Source organism: Bison bison, unplaced genomic scaffold (assembly GCF_000754665.1).
Source record: "Bison bison bison isolate TAMUID 2011002044 unplaced genomic scaffold, Bison_UMD1.0 scf7180017864486, whole genome shotgun sequence".
Lineage (NCBI taxonomy): Eukaryota > Metazoa > Chordata > Mammalia > Artiodactyla > Bovidae > Bison > Bison bison.
Window position 1 is genome coordinate 4,909,696 of NW_011495046.1, and position 14,685 is coordinate 4,924,380.

Consider the following 14,685-nt stretch of genomic DNA (forward strand, 5'->3'; position numbering starts at 1 on the left):
AGGAGGAGAAGGGGATGACAGAGGATGAGATGGCTGGATGGCATCACTGACTCGATGGACGTGAGTCTGGGTGAACTCCGGGAGTTGGTGATGGACAGGGAGGCCTGGCCTGCTGTGATTCATGGAGTCGCAAAGAGTCAGACACGACTGAGCTACTGAACTGAACTGAACTGAGTCCTAGGGTGTTATGCAAGATGAAAACTTGCCTTGTAAGGAACATTTTATTTTTTCTTTCATTCTGGAGAGGAAAGAAGAAGAAATGAGATAAGTTTAAGGAAGTATATATGAGATACAGTGTGTTTATTTTTGTTGTTGTTGTTGTTCAGATGATACATCTATTAGAATGATCTAGTACTGGAATGTCTGCTTTGAGATATTCATTGTTGCAGAGACTCCTTACCCATGGGGCATAGTATTAATCTCTATTTTTTTATATTGAAGTATAGTTGACTTACAGTATTAGTTTCAGGTATACAGCAAACTGAGTTATATATATTTTTTTCAGATTATTTTTGCATTATAGGTTATTTTAAGATATTGCATATAGTTCCCTGTGCTGTACAGTAAGTCTTTATTGCTTATCTATTTTATATATAGTAGTTTGTTCAATCTCATACTCCTAATTTATTTCTCCCTGACACCCTTTCCCTTCTGGTAAACGTAAGTTTTTTTCCTACATCTGTGAGTCTTTTTTTTTGTTCTGTTCTTGCCTCCTTTGTCAAGATTAATTGACAGTAGGTGTGTGGTTTTATTTCTGGACTCTACTGTAGCTCTGTAGTATTATCTGAAGTCTGGGAGAGTTGTGCTTCCAGCTTTCTTCTTTATCGTCAGGATTGCTTTGGCAGTTCTTTTGTGGTTCCTTATAAATTTTAGGATTATTTGTTCTAGTTCTGTGAAAAACAGTCATTGGTAATTTGATAGAGATTGCATCAAATTTGAAGATTGCCCTGGATAATATCACCATTTTAATAATATTAATTCTTCTAATTCAAGAGCATGAGATATCTTTCCCTTTCTTCGAATCATCTTTCCTTTGTCAATGTTTTATAGTTCTTAGCATTTAGGTCTTTTGCCTCCTTAGGTTTTTTCCTAGGATTTTTTTAATATGATTTTAAATGGGTTTGTTTACTTTCTCCCTCTGATATTTCATTGTTAGAGTAAAAAAATACAACAGATTTATGTGTATTAATCTTGTAGCCTGACTATCTTACTGAATTTATTTATTCTGATGGTGTTTATGTGGAATGTGTGGGGTTTTCCATATAGAGTATCATGTCATCTATGCAAAATGATAACTTCGTCTCTTCAATTCCAATTTGGGTATGTTTCGTTTCTTTTCCTTGTCTGATTACTGTGACTAGGACTGCCAAAACTATGTTGAGTAGAAATGGTGAGCTATTTGTCTTTCTCTGCGTAACTTACTTCACTTAGTATGATAATCTCCAGATCCATCCATACTGCTTGCTGTAAATGGCATTATTTCTTTGTTTTAATAAATCTCACAAATATCATATGATATTGCTTATATGCAGAACTAAAAAGTGATTCAAATGAGCTACTTACAAAACAGAAACAGACTCTCAAACTCAGAGAATGAGCTTGTGGATTCAGGGGGGAAGGGTGAGGGGGGTAGGTATAGATTGAAAGTTTGGGACTGATGTGTATACACTGCTATATATAAAATAGATAATCAATGAGGACCTACTGAATAGCACAGGAAACTCTGCTCAATACTCTGTAATAACCTAAATGGGAAAATAATTTGAAAAAGAATAGCTACATATATATGTATAACTGAATCACTTCACTGTTTATCTGAAACTAACAACATTGTTAATGAACTGTACTCCTATGTGAAAGTGTTAGTAGCTCTGTCATATCCAACTCTTTGTGACTCCATGAACTGTAGCCCACCAGGCTCATCTGTCCATGGGATTCTCCAGGCAAGAACACTGGAATGCATTGCCATTCCCTTCTCCAGGGGGTCTTCCTGACCCAGGGATGGAACCCAGGTCTCCCGCCTTGCAGGCAGATTCTACACCATCTGAGCCACCAGGGAAGCCCATACTCCTATATAAAATAATAAATAAATACATAAGAAGCACAATTCTTAGGTTTCATTCCTTGAAGAAAAACCAAGTATACATAGCACTGTTGTGTAGAATTATTACATTTCTTCAAATATAAACAGGATTAAATCTTATGATTATTTATGAGATGTTTTTCTCCTTTGGGGCTTCCCAGGTGGCTCTAGTGGTAAAGACTTCACCTACCAGTGCCGGAGATGTAAGATACACAGGTTTGATTCCTGGGTTGGGGAGATCCCCTGGAGAAGGAAATGGCACTCCACTCTAGTTTTCTTGCTGGGAGACTCTCATGGACTGAGGAGCCTGCCAAGTTATAGTCCATAGGTCACAAGGACTCAGACATGACTAAGCATTTGAGCAAGAACTATAGAACATATAGTCGTAGTCACCACCTTCAGCAGTGGTTTTACGTTGCTTACTAGAGGCAAGATGATAGAGTGTAAAAGTTGATCTTTGGAGTCAGGCAAGTACACAGAGCACTGTTGTGTAGAATTATTACATTTCTTTAAATATAAGCAGGATTAAATCTTTTGTGATTATTTTATGAGATGGTAATATGTTTTTCTCCTTTGACCCAAGTTCTTCACAATGTATTAGAATAAATTCTGGATGTGTACTAAGAAAAAAAAAGATGATAAGAATGGACATCCTTTTCTTATTCAGAACTTAGTGAAAAGACATTCTTTTCATCGTTGAGTATATTGTAGACTATGGGTTTGTCATAAATAGATTTTATTATATTGAGATACATTCCCTCCATACACACTTTGGTGAGAGTTTTTTATCATGAAAGGATACTGAAATTTGTCGAATGCTTTTTTTGCATCTTTTGAGATAATCATGTGATTTTTTACTTTCCTTTTGTCAGTGTTGTGTATGACACTAATTTATTTGCAGATATTGAACTATCCTTGTCACTCTAGGATGAATCTAACCTGATCGTGGTGTATAATCTTTTTCATGTATTGTTGGGTTTGATTTGCTAATATATTGCTGAGGACTTTTGTATCTATATTTATCAAAGATGTTCCAGTGTAATTTTCTTTTTTTTTTGGTTGTGTCTTTGTCTGGTTTTGGTATCAGGGTGATGGTGGCCTTCATAGAATGAATTTGGGAGTGTTCCCTTCTCTTCAGTCTTTAAGAAGAGTTTGAGAAGGATAAGTTTAAGTTCCTCATTGTATGTTTGGTACAATTTCCTAATAAAGCTGTCAGGTCCTGGGTTTTTGTTTATATGGAGTTTTTTTTTTCTTTTAATTACTGATTGTGTTTCACTTCTAGTGATTGGTCTGTTCAGAATATCTATATCTTTTTTATTCAGTTTTGGCAGGCTGTAATGTTTTAGAAACTTGTTCATTCCTTCTTGGTTGTTGAATTTGTTGGCATATTGTTCCTAGTATTCTGTTATGATCTTTTGTATTTCTGTGGTATCAGTGTTATTTCTCCTCTTTCATTTTTTATTTTGTTGATTTGGTTCCTCTCTGTTCTTGGTGAACCTGGCTAGAGGTTTGTCAATTTTGTTTATCTTTTCAAAAAGGCCACCTCTTGGTTTTTATTGATCTTTTCATTGTTCTTTTGATCTCTGTTTTATCTATATCCTCTCTAATCTTTCTTATTTCCTTTTTTCTGCTGACTTTGTTGTTTAGTCTCTAAGTCATGTCCGACTCTTTGTGACTCTGTGGACTGTAGCCCACCAGGCTCCTGTCTATCCGTGAGATTCTCCAGGCAAGAACACTGGAGTGGGTTGCCATTTCCTTCTCCATCTGCTGACTTTGGGTTTTGTTTTTTCTTTTTCTAATTTTTTTAGGTGTTAGGTTAGGTTGTTTATTTGAGATTTTTCTTGTTTCTTGAGGGAAGATGACATCACTATGAACGCCCTACCCCCACTCCCCCAGAACTACTTTTTCTGTATCCCATCAATTTCATGTGGTTGTGTTTTCATTGTCATTTGTTTCGAGGTATTTTTGACTTTTAGTTCATTGTTGACCCATGGGATTTTTAGTAGCATGTAGTTTAGTCTGCATGTGTTTGATCATTTCCCATTTTTTCTTTCTCTGGTTGATTTCTACTTTTTTCCCTAGAGATTTTTTTGATGTGAATTCTTTTCTTTTAGTTCACCTGTCACCTTACTGGATTGTCCACTGATGTCAGTGGGGTATTAAAGTCTCTTACTGTTATGTGTTCCTGTCAGTTTGTAACTTTACATCTGTCATTAGGTTGGCAGAAAAGTAACTGGTTTTTACACTGTTGAACTTGGCCATTTGATATTGGAATACATTCTGAAATAAATGTGGTTATGTTACACACCATTTTATTGCACATTTCTTGCTTTGTGTTTTTTTTGCTAATGATTTACTGCTTGCTGTTTATTTTATATTTATTTTAGGCTATAGAAATGATGCTTATAGACAAAAAGCAAATTTGAGTGATTTTTTTAAACAAGTTCAAAATGGGTCATAAAGCAACTTGTGAAATCAGTAGTGCATTTGGCTGAGGAACTGCTAACAAACATACAGTGCAGTGGTGGTTCAAGAAGTTTTGCGAAGGAGACAAGAGCCTTTAAGATCAGGAGTGTAGTCCCCAGCCATTAGAAGTTGACAACGACCAATTGACAGCAATCATCGAAGCTGATCCGTGTAACAGCTACACAGGAAGTTGCAGAAGAACTCAGTGTCGACCATTCTATAGTCGTTTGGCATTTGAAGCAAATTGGAAAGGTGAAAAAGCTCGATAAGTGGGTGCCTCGTTTTGAAGTGTCATTTTCTCTTATTCTGCATAACAACAGCAAACCATTTCTCAGACTGTGATGTGCAACATAAAGTGGATTTTATAAAAAAAAAAAAAAAACTGGTAGTGACCAGCTCAGTGGGTTGGACTGAGAAGAAGCTCCAGAGCACTTCCCAAAGTCAAACTTGCATCAAAAAAAGGTCATGGTCATTGTTTGGTGGTCTGCTCTCCGTTTGACCACTCTGGCTTTCTCAGTCCCAGCGAAACCATTACATCTGAGAAGTATGCTCAGCAAATTGTAAGCTGAACTAAAAAGCTGCAGTGCCTGCAGCTGACATTGGTCAACAGAATGGGCCCAGTTCTTCTCCATGAAAACTCCTGACTACAACGCATAATCGATACTTCAAAAGTTGAACAAATTGGGCTACAAAATTTTGCCTCATCTGCCATATTGATCTGACCTCTCACCAACTGACTACCACTTCTTCAAGCATCTCAACAACTTTTTGCAGGAAAAATGCTTCCACACCCAGCAGGAGGCAGAAAATGCTTTCCCAGAGCTTACTGAATCCCAAAGCATGGATTTCTATACTACAGGAATAAATAAACGTATTTCTGATTGGCAAAAATGTGTTGACTGAGACAGGTGCCTATTTTGTTTAATAAAGATATGTTTAAGCCTAGTTATAATGATTTAAAATTCATGATCCAAAACTGCTCAGTTAACTTTTGTACCAACCTAATAGTATTTGCTTTATATGTTTAGGTGATCCTAGATTGGGTGTATATATGTTAATGAGTGTAAATCCTCTTCTAGTATTGATTTCTTTATAATTACACAGTGCCCTTTGTCTTTCTTTATAGCCTTTATTTTAAAGTCTGTTTTGTCTTATATGAGTATTGCTACTACCACTTTCTCATCATTTGCATATCTTTTTCCATCTCCTCATTTTCTATCTGTGTGTGTTCTGCACGCTGAAGTGAGTCTCTGATAGACAGTGTATTTTAGGTTCTTGTTTTTTTATGCAGCCTGCCACTCTTTATTTGGAGCATTTAGTCCATTGACTTTGAAAGTAAAATTACTGGTAGTATGTATTTGTTGCCATCTTAAACCTTGTTTTCCAGTTGTTTTTGTACTTGTTTTCTGTTTCTTCTTTTTGTTTTTCCTTTTGTGGTGTGATGTTTTCTTTTGTATTTTGCTTGAGTTCCTTCCTTTTTTGGTTTTTATGAATCTATTCTGTGTTTTTAATTTGTGATTACTGTGGGGTTCAAATATTGATATGTTGACCCATAACTATATCAACTTGCTTTAAAGTGATAGGCATACAAGTCAAATATGTTGTAAAAAATTTACATTTTTATAGTTCCTTCCCCCACATTTAAAATTTTGATCTCATATTTTACATCTTCATGCTTATTCTTTTGCTGTTCATTGTAGTTATAATTGCTTTTACAAGAATATTTTTTAATCTATGAAGTACATAGATTATTTAAGTGATCTTCAATCCTCTTATGGAGAAGGCAATGGCAACCCACTCTTGCCTGGACAATCCATGGATGGAGGAGCCTGGTAGGCTGCAGTCCACGGGGTTGCTGAGAGTTGGCCGCGACTGAGCGACTTTACTTTCACTTTTCACTTTCATGATTGGAGAAGGAAATGGCAATCCACTCCAGTGTTCTTGCCTGGCGAATCCCAGGGACTGGGGAGCCTGGTGGGCTGCCGTCTCTGGGGTCACACAGAGTCGGATACGACTGAAGCGACCTAGCAGCAGCAGCAATCCTCTTATGTATTTGGCATCCCATTGTGATTTTCCCTTTCCTATAGATTCTTGTTTCTCTCTTATTTAGAGACATTTCAATATTTCTTTTAGGGTAGGTTTAGTAATACTGAATTCTTATAGTTTTTACTTGTCTGAGAAATTCTTTATCTTCTATTCTAAATGATAATCTTGCCAGATAGGGTATTCAGGAGCTTCCCTGGTGGCTCAGATGATACAGAAGCCACCCCTTCCATGTGTACATTAACAATGGGCTATGTGATTCAGCCAGGACTACAGCCCAGACCCTCAAGACTGTCTCCACAGAAGTAACTGGTGTTCTCTCCCAGGTTCTATTTGCACTTAGCGTATTTGTATTTGTGGCCCTACTTGGTGCGTGCTTCTGATTGGGAAGTAAGGTGAGGCTTGGGAAGAACAGTGGGGGAGCAGCCATCAGCAGCTAGTTCCTTTTCACTCTTACTGTTAGCAAGTCAGCATGCCTGCACTCAAATAAAGTCTAGGCTTCTCCAGCCCCTCTCTCTGTCCCAACAGATTTCTCAGCTGGCAGGGGTACTCCCCAGACAAGAGTCTGACAGTGTGGACCTTCTCTCTTATATGTCTCTCCCAAGAACATGGGTCTTGTCATAATGCCCCCTTTTCTTCCTCTCCTACCCAGTTACATGGAGATCTTTCTTGCAGCTTTGGTTGTGTAGATTTTCTAGTTTCCAATTAGTTTTCTGTGAGAATTGTTCCACTTGTAGATGTGTATTTGATGTGTTTGTGGGGAGAGATGAACTCCTACTCTGCCATCTTGATCACCCTCCTAACCACTACTTTTTAGGTCAGATGATATATATGAAAATTATTTATGAGTTATAAATCTGTAAAAATATGTTTTTATTATTATAAAGCGATATACTAACATTATTAATTCATCTTATGTCTGAACAGCATCTGCTATGTGGGAACCCTTGAGCTAGGTGTTAGTTATAGACAGGACAGGATGGAAGAGTCTTCCTTGAGCTTTTATTTCTTTATTGTAGCTTGAGAGAGGATTAGCTTTATGTAACACTAGTTTTCTGACTATTTAGTCCACTGCTTGTGATTTATTGATTAAACCCCATCAAGTCACCGGTAGGTGAAAGTGTTAGTCACTCAGTCGTGTTTACCTCTTTGCAATTCCATGGACTGTAACCTGCCAGGCTTCTCTGTCCATGGGGTTCTCCAGGCAAGAATACTGGAGTGGGCTGCCATTTTCTTCTCCAAGGGAATCTTCCTAACCCAGGGATCAAACCCTGGTCTCCTGCATTGCATGCAGATTCTTTACCATCGGAGCCACCGGGGGAGAGACTGATAGGTGAATCACTTCCAGTTCAAGTGTTTTTGTTTCTGTATTCATGCACTTGAACCTAAGTGTATCATCATAACCCTGGTTCAGTTCAGTTCAGTCACTCAGTCATGTCTGACTCTTTGAGACCACATGAACCGCAGCACGCAGGGCCTCCCTATTCATCACCAACTCCCAGAGTTTACCCAAACTCATGTCCATTGAGTCAGTGATGCCATTCAGCTATCTCATCCTCTGTCGTCCCCTTTTCCTCCTGCCTTCAATCTATCCCAACATCAGAGTCTTTTCAAATGAGTCAGCTCTTCGCATTTTGGCATAAGATGGCCAAAATATTGGAGTTTCAGCTTCAACATCAGTTCCTCCAATGAACACCCAGGACTGATTTCCTTTAGGATGGGCTGGTTGGATCTCCTTGCAGTCCAAGGAACTCTCAAGAGTCTTCTCCAATACCACAATTCAAAAACATCGGTTCTTTTGCGCTCAGCTTTCTTTATAGTCCAACTCTCACATCCATACATGACCACTGGAAAAACCATAGCCTTGACTGGGTGGACCTTTGTTGACAAAGTAATGTCTCTGCTTTTTATATGCTGTCTAGGTAACTCCTTTCCTTCCAAGGAGTAAGCATCTTTTAATTTCATGGCTGCAGTCACCATCTGTAGTGATTTTGGAGCCCCCCAAAATAAAGTCAGCCACTGTTTCCACTGTTTCCCAATCTATTTGCCATGAAATGATGGGACTGGATGCCATGATCTTAGTTTTCTTAATGTTGAGCTTTAAGCCAACTTTTTCACTCTCCTCTTTCACTTTCATCAAGAGGCTCTTTAGTTCCTCTTCACTTTCTGCCATAAGGGTGGTGTCATTTGCATATCTGAGGTTATTGATATTTTTCCCGGCAGTCTTGATTCCAGCTTGTGCTTCCTCCAGCCCAGCGTTTCTCATGATATACTCTGCATATAAGTTAAATGAGCAGAGTGACAATATACAGCCTTGACATACTCCTTTTCCTATTTGGAACCAGTCTGTTGTTCCATGTCCAGTTCTAACTGTTGCTTCCTGACCTGCATATAGGTTTCTCAAGAGGCAGGTCAGGTGGTCTGGTATTCCCATCTGTTTCAAAATTTTCCACAGTTTATTGTGATCCACACAGTCAAAGGCTTTGGCATAGTCAATAAAACAGAAATAGATATTTTTCTGAGACTCTGTTGCTTTTTCAGTGATCCAGCAAATGTTGGCAATTTGGTCTCTGGTTCCTCTGCCTTTTCTAAAACCAGCTTGAACATCTGGAAGTTCACGGTTCACGTATTGCTGAAGCCTGGTAGCACATTAAAATTCCCTGGGAACTCTAAAGATTGGGGCAGTTTGAAGGCAGGAGGAGAAGGGGATGACAGAGGATGAGATGATTGGATGGCATCACTGACTTGATGAACATGAGTTTGAGCAAGCTCCAGGAGTTGCTGATGGACAGGGAAGCCTGACGTGCTGCAGTTCATGTTGCAAAGAGTCTGGTCACAAAGAGTCGGACACAACTGAGTGACTGAACTGAGGGAGCTGTAAAACATACTGTTGCTCAACTTTGCCTCAGATCAACTGAATTTAGATCCCATATTTTTGATGGGAGCCTAGTTATCAGATTATCAACCTTTCCAGGTGGTTCTAATGTGTAGCCAACGTCAGGAAATGCTAACATTATCCTGAGTGTTTTGAGAAGTTGAAGAGACACCTGCATCATTTTCCTGGTACTATTTTACAAAAAATTCTAGTCAAGTAAGTCACTTGATTTGCTTCTCCTTGTTTTTAATGAGCATGTTGGTTTCTAGTGTTCACCACTGACTGCTTCATAATTAAACAACCACTTCATGATTTTCTTAGTTCTGGTGTCAAGTATATTCTGTAATTTCTAAGAACTGTTTCTCTGTTTTAAAAATTAGAGTGTTTTTCATCATGACCAAGTGGGTTTTATTCCAGGGATGCCAGGATTCTTCAATATTCACAAATCAATCAATGTGTTATACCATATTAACAAATTGAAAGATAAAAACCATATGATTATGTCAATAGATGGAGAAAAAGCCTTTGACAAAATTCAGTATCCATTTATGATGAAAACTCTCCAGAAAGCAGGTATAGAAGGAACATGCCTCAATATAATAAAAGCCATATACAACAAACCCACAGCAAACATTATCCTCAATGGTGAAAAGTTGAAAGTATTTCCTGTAAAATCAGGAACAAGACAATGGTGCCCACTCTCATCACTACTATTTGACATAGTTTTGGAAGGCCTAGTCACAGCAATCAGAAGAAAAAGAAATAAAAGGAATCCAGATTGGAAAAGAAGTGAAACTCTCACTGTTTGCAGATGACATGATCCTCTACATAGAAAACCCTAAAGATGCCACCAGAAAATTACTAGAACTAATCAATGAATATAGTAATGTTGAAGGATATAAAATTAATACACAGAAATCCCTTGCATTCCTATACACCAACAATGAAAACTCAGGAAGAGAAATTGAAGAAACAATCCCATTCACCATTGCATTGAAAAGAATAAAATACTTAGGAATAAATTTACCTACAGAAACAAAACACCTGTATATAGAAAACTATAAAACACTGATGAAAGAAATCAAAGATTACACAGATAGATTGAAAAACATACCATGTTCATGGATTGGAAGAATCAATATAGTGAAAATGAGTATACTACCCAAAGCAATCTATAGATTCAATGCAATCTCATCAAACTACCAATGGTATTTTTCACAGAACTAGAACAAATAATCTCACAATGTATGGAAACACAAAAAACCTTGAATAGCCAAAGCAATCTTGAGAAGGAAGAATGAAACTGGAGCAATCAACCTCCCTGACTTCAGACTATACCACAAAGCTACAGTCATCAAGAGAGTATGGACTGGCACAAAGAAAAAAATATAGATCAGTGGAACAAAATAGAAAGCCCAGATATAAATCCATGCACTTATGGACACCTTGTCTTTGATGAAGGAGGCAAAAATATACATTGGAGAAAAGATAGTCTCTTCAATACGTGGTGCTGGGAAAACTGGTCAACCACTTGTAGAAGAATGAAACTAGAATACTTTCTAACACCATACACAAAAATAAACTCAAAATGGATTAAAGATCTAAATATAAGACCAGAAACTATAAAACTCGTAGAGGAAAACATAGACAAAACACTCTGACATAAATCACAGCAAGATCCTCTATGACCCACCTCCCAGAGTAATGGAAATAAAAACAAAAATAAATGGGACCTAATTAAACTTAAAAGCTTTTGCACAATGAAGGAAACTATAAGCAAGTTGAAAAGATAGCCTTCAGAATGGGAGAAAATAATAGCAAATGAAACAACTGACAAAGAATTCATCTCCAAAATACATAAGCAGCTCATGCAGCTCAATACCAGAAAAACAAGCAACCCAATCAAAAAAGTGAGCAAAAGAACTAAACAGACTTTTCACCAAAGAAGACATCAGTTCAGTTCAATCACTCAGTCATGTCCAACGCTTTGCGACCCCATGGACCGTAGCACGCCAAGCTTCCCTGTCCATCACCAACTCCTGGAGCTTGCTCAGATTCATGTCCAGTGAGTTGGTGATGCCATCCAACCATCTCATCCTCTGTCATCCCCTTCTTCTCCTGCCTTCAATCTTTCCCAGCCTCGGGGTCTTTTTCCATTAGTCACTTCTTTGCATCACATGCCCAAAGTATTGGAGCTTCAGCATCAGTCCTTCCAATGTATATTCAGCACTGATTTCCTTTAGGATTGACTCATTTGATCTCCTTGTAGTTCAAGGACTCTACAGATGGCAGGTGAACATATGAAAAGATGTTCAACATCACTCATTATTAGAGAAATGCAAATCAAAACCACAATGAGGTGTCATCTCATGCCTTTCAGAATGGCTGTCATCAAAAAGTTTACAAACAATAAATGCTGGAGAGGGTGTGGAGAAAAGGGAACTCTCTTACACTGTTGGTGGGAATGCAAACTCATATAGCCACTATGGAGAACAGTGTGAAGATTCCTTAAAAACCTGGGAATAGAACTGCCATACAACCCAGCAGTCCCATTGCTGGGCATACACACCAAGGAAACCAGAATTTAAAGAGACACATTGTACCCCAGTGTTCATTGCAGCACTATTACTGCGATGAACTAGGACATTAACTAGCACAATAACTAGGACATGGAAGCAACCTAGATGTCGATTGGCAAATGAATGGATAAGTAAGTTGTGGTACAATGGAATATTTCTCAGCTATAAAAAGGAACACATTTGAGTCAATTCTAATGAGGTGGATGAAACCGGAGCCTGTTATACAAAATGAAGTAAGTCAGAAGGAGAAACACAAATACTGTATATCAGCACATATGTATGGAATTTGGGATGACAGTTAATGACAATCCTATATTCAAGGCAGCAAAAAAGACACAGATATAAAGAAGAGACTTTTAGACTAAGTGGGAGAAGGCGAGGGTGGGATGATTTGAGAGAATGATATTGAAACATGTATATTATCCTATGTAAAACAGATGACCACTGCAAGTTCAATGCATGAAACAGAGTACCCAAAGCCAGTACTCTGGGAGAACCCAGAGGGATAAGGCAAGGGGCTTCTGGATGGGGGGGACACATGTATACCCATGGCTGATTCATGTTGATGTATGGCGAAAACCATCACAGTGTTGTAAAGCAGTTATCCTCCAATTAAAATAATTTATTAAAAAATAGAATATTTCTATATCTCCAGTTATATGATCCTTTTATTTCTCAAAGAATTTGGACTAATTTGTGAGAAAAGTTAGAAAATTTTACTCAGTGACTTGGTATTCCTGTTAATATTTTGAAGTATTAGAAATGATTATTTCCCTTTCCATTTTGTTTACCTTAAGAAACCATTTGTTTCCTGAGTGTAGAGATAACTTAGCTCATGCATGAAGAAACTTGTTTTGAGTTGAAAGAGTCGATATCAATAAAGTTTGTAATGAATAAAATAAAAAGTAAAATAAGGTTTTATTAAAAGATGTCCTTTAAATATTTTAATCCTGGTAAATAACCTGATTTTTTTTTTATACTTTTTCACTTATATTTGTTTATGTGAGGATTACCGCAGGCCCTTGAGCCTGATCTGAGTGTGTACTGGGTTTCAGTCTCTCACTCCCTGTGTGCCTGGATGCCCAGTGTCTAGGGGCAGGTCACAGTAGGCTGTCCCTTGTACTTTATGTCAGACGGCTCTCCCACCTGTCATTCTGCTCTCCACACTCCACGAGTAACTCCATGCTCAGTCCTCTCCACATCCCTACCTGGGTAATCTCAGAATTTCTGGAAAGGAGAAGTAGCTAGCCCTCAACAAAAAGTCAGCAACAACATGTGATGAATAAGAAACATAAAAGATTAATTGGAGTTGTTTCAGTTTATTTTCTGATGCTTCGAGATTTGCTTCATTTCTTTATGTTATATTTAACCTCTGCCGAAATATCTTCCATTATTGATGCAGATTTTGAATCTTTTAGTTATATCAAAATAATGAAAAAATTGGAAAAATGGTGCTTTTTTCCTTTAATTATGAGGAATATTTCTTTCTTTTGGTATTTTGTTTTCAATGTCCTCCTCTTTGTTCCTTTCAGTAAATATCCCTGATGCAGCTGTTATGCAAGCAACCTACAGAAAATGCAAATTGGCCAGGGCCCAAGAAGACTATATTTCTTTGGATGTAAAACATACCTTCACCAACTCTGGTATGAAGAAAAACAGTGAAGATTCTGAAAGTGAGCCTGATGATTTTAAAGATATAATGCCATTTACCCCAAAGCCTCAAACACTTAGACAAAGAATGGCTGAAGAAACAAGTACGTATTTAATTTATTTATAGTATTTGAATATTAAGGCATTTTTAAGTAGAATATATTATGGTAAGTATATCCATAAAAACATAATGTAGCTTCTCCTATTCTAAAATGTTTTATACCAATATCACTGACATCATGGCTTCTAAAATATTTTACATGTCTGTATCAAAATATTATCAAAGGGTGCAATAATGCTTACTGTTATCTGATCTCCACTTGATCATTCTTGACAGATTAAAAAATTTGTAGAGTTTTTGATAAAATATTTTTGATATTGAAGATTTCCATTGTCACCTTTATAAGATTTTTTAACATGGAAGCATCTATAGGGATTTTAGGTGTCATATATTAAAATCTTCCCTGCTCTAGTAAAAAGTTTTCCTCAACCAACAATCATTAGGTCTCAAAGAATATTTTCACATTTTTCATTTATTAAGAGGAATATTTTACCAGATTTTTGTCACTTCAGATAATACCATTTCTGAATGGTATTTTGGTTCCTATTAACCCAGAAATTATTTTTGATACATATTTAGATTCTCAGGCATAACTGAGAATCTCTGATGTTGGAGAAGACTCTTGAGAATCCCGTGGACTGCAAGGAGATACAACCAGTCCATTCTAAAGGAGGTCAGTCCTAGGTGTTCTTTGGAAGGAATGATGCTAAAGCTGAAACTCCAGTCCTTTGGCCACCTCATGCAAAGAGTTGACTCATTGGAAAAGACTCTGATGCTGGGAGGGATTGAGGGCAGGAGGAGAAGGGGACAACAGAGGATGAGATGGCTGGATGGCATCACCGACTCGAGGGATGTGAGTTTGAGTGAATTCCGGGAGTTGGTGATGGACAGGGAGGCCTGGCGTGCTGCAATTCATGGGGTCGCAGAG

The 14,685-nt window shown here is 37.7% G+C and overlaps 1 protein-coding gene across 7 annotated transcripts in view; it reads left to right on the top strand.

Annotated features, from left to right (window-relative positions):
* Positions 1-14,685, top strand: part of GCFC2 (GC-rich sequence DNA-binding factor 2) — an 83,732-nt gene that overhangs the window by 8,465 nt on the left and 60,582 nt on the right. For all 7 annotated transcript variants that reach the window (XR_827285.1, XM_010862967.1, XM_010862970.1 and 4 more), the window contains exon 3: positions 13,579-13,800. Coding sequence is in view for 6 of the 7 variants with exons in the window: in XM_010862967.1 (XP_010861269.1) it covers positions 13,579-13,800 (222 nt within the window). In the remaining variant the exon portion in view is untranslated. The remainder of the gene's footprint in view (positions 1-13,578; positions 13,801-14,685) is intronic.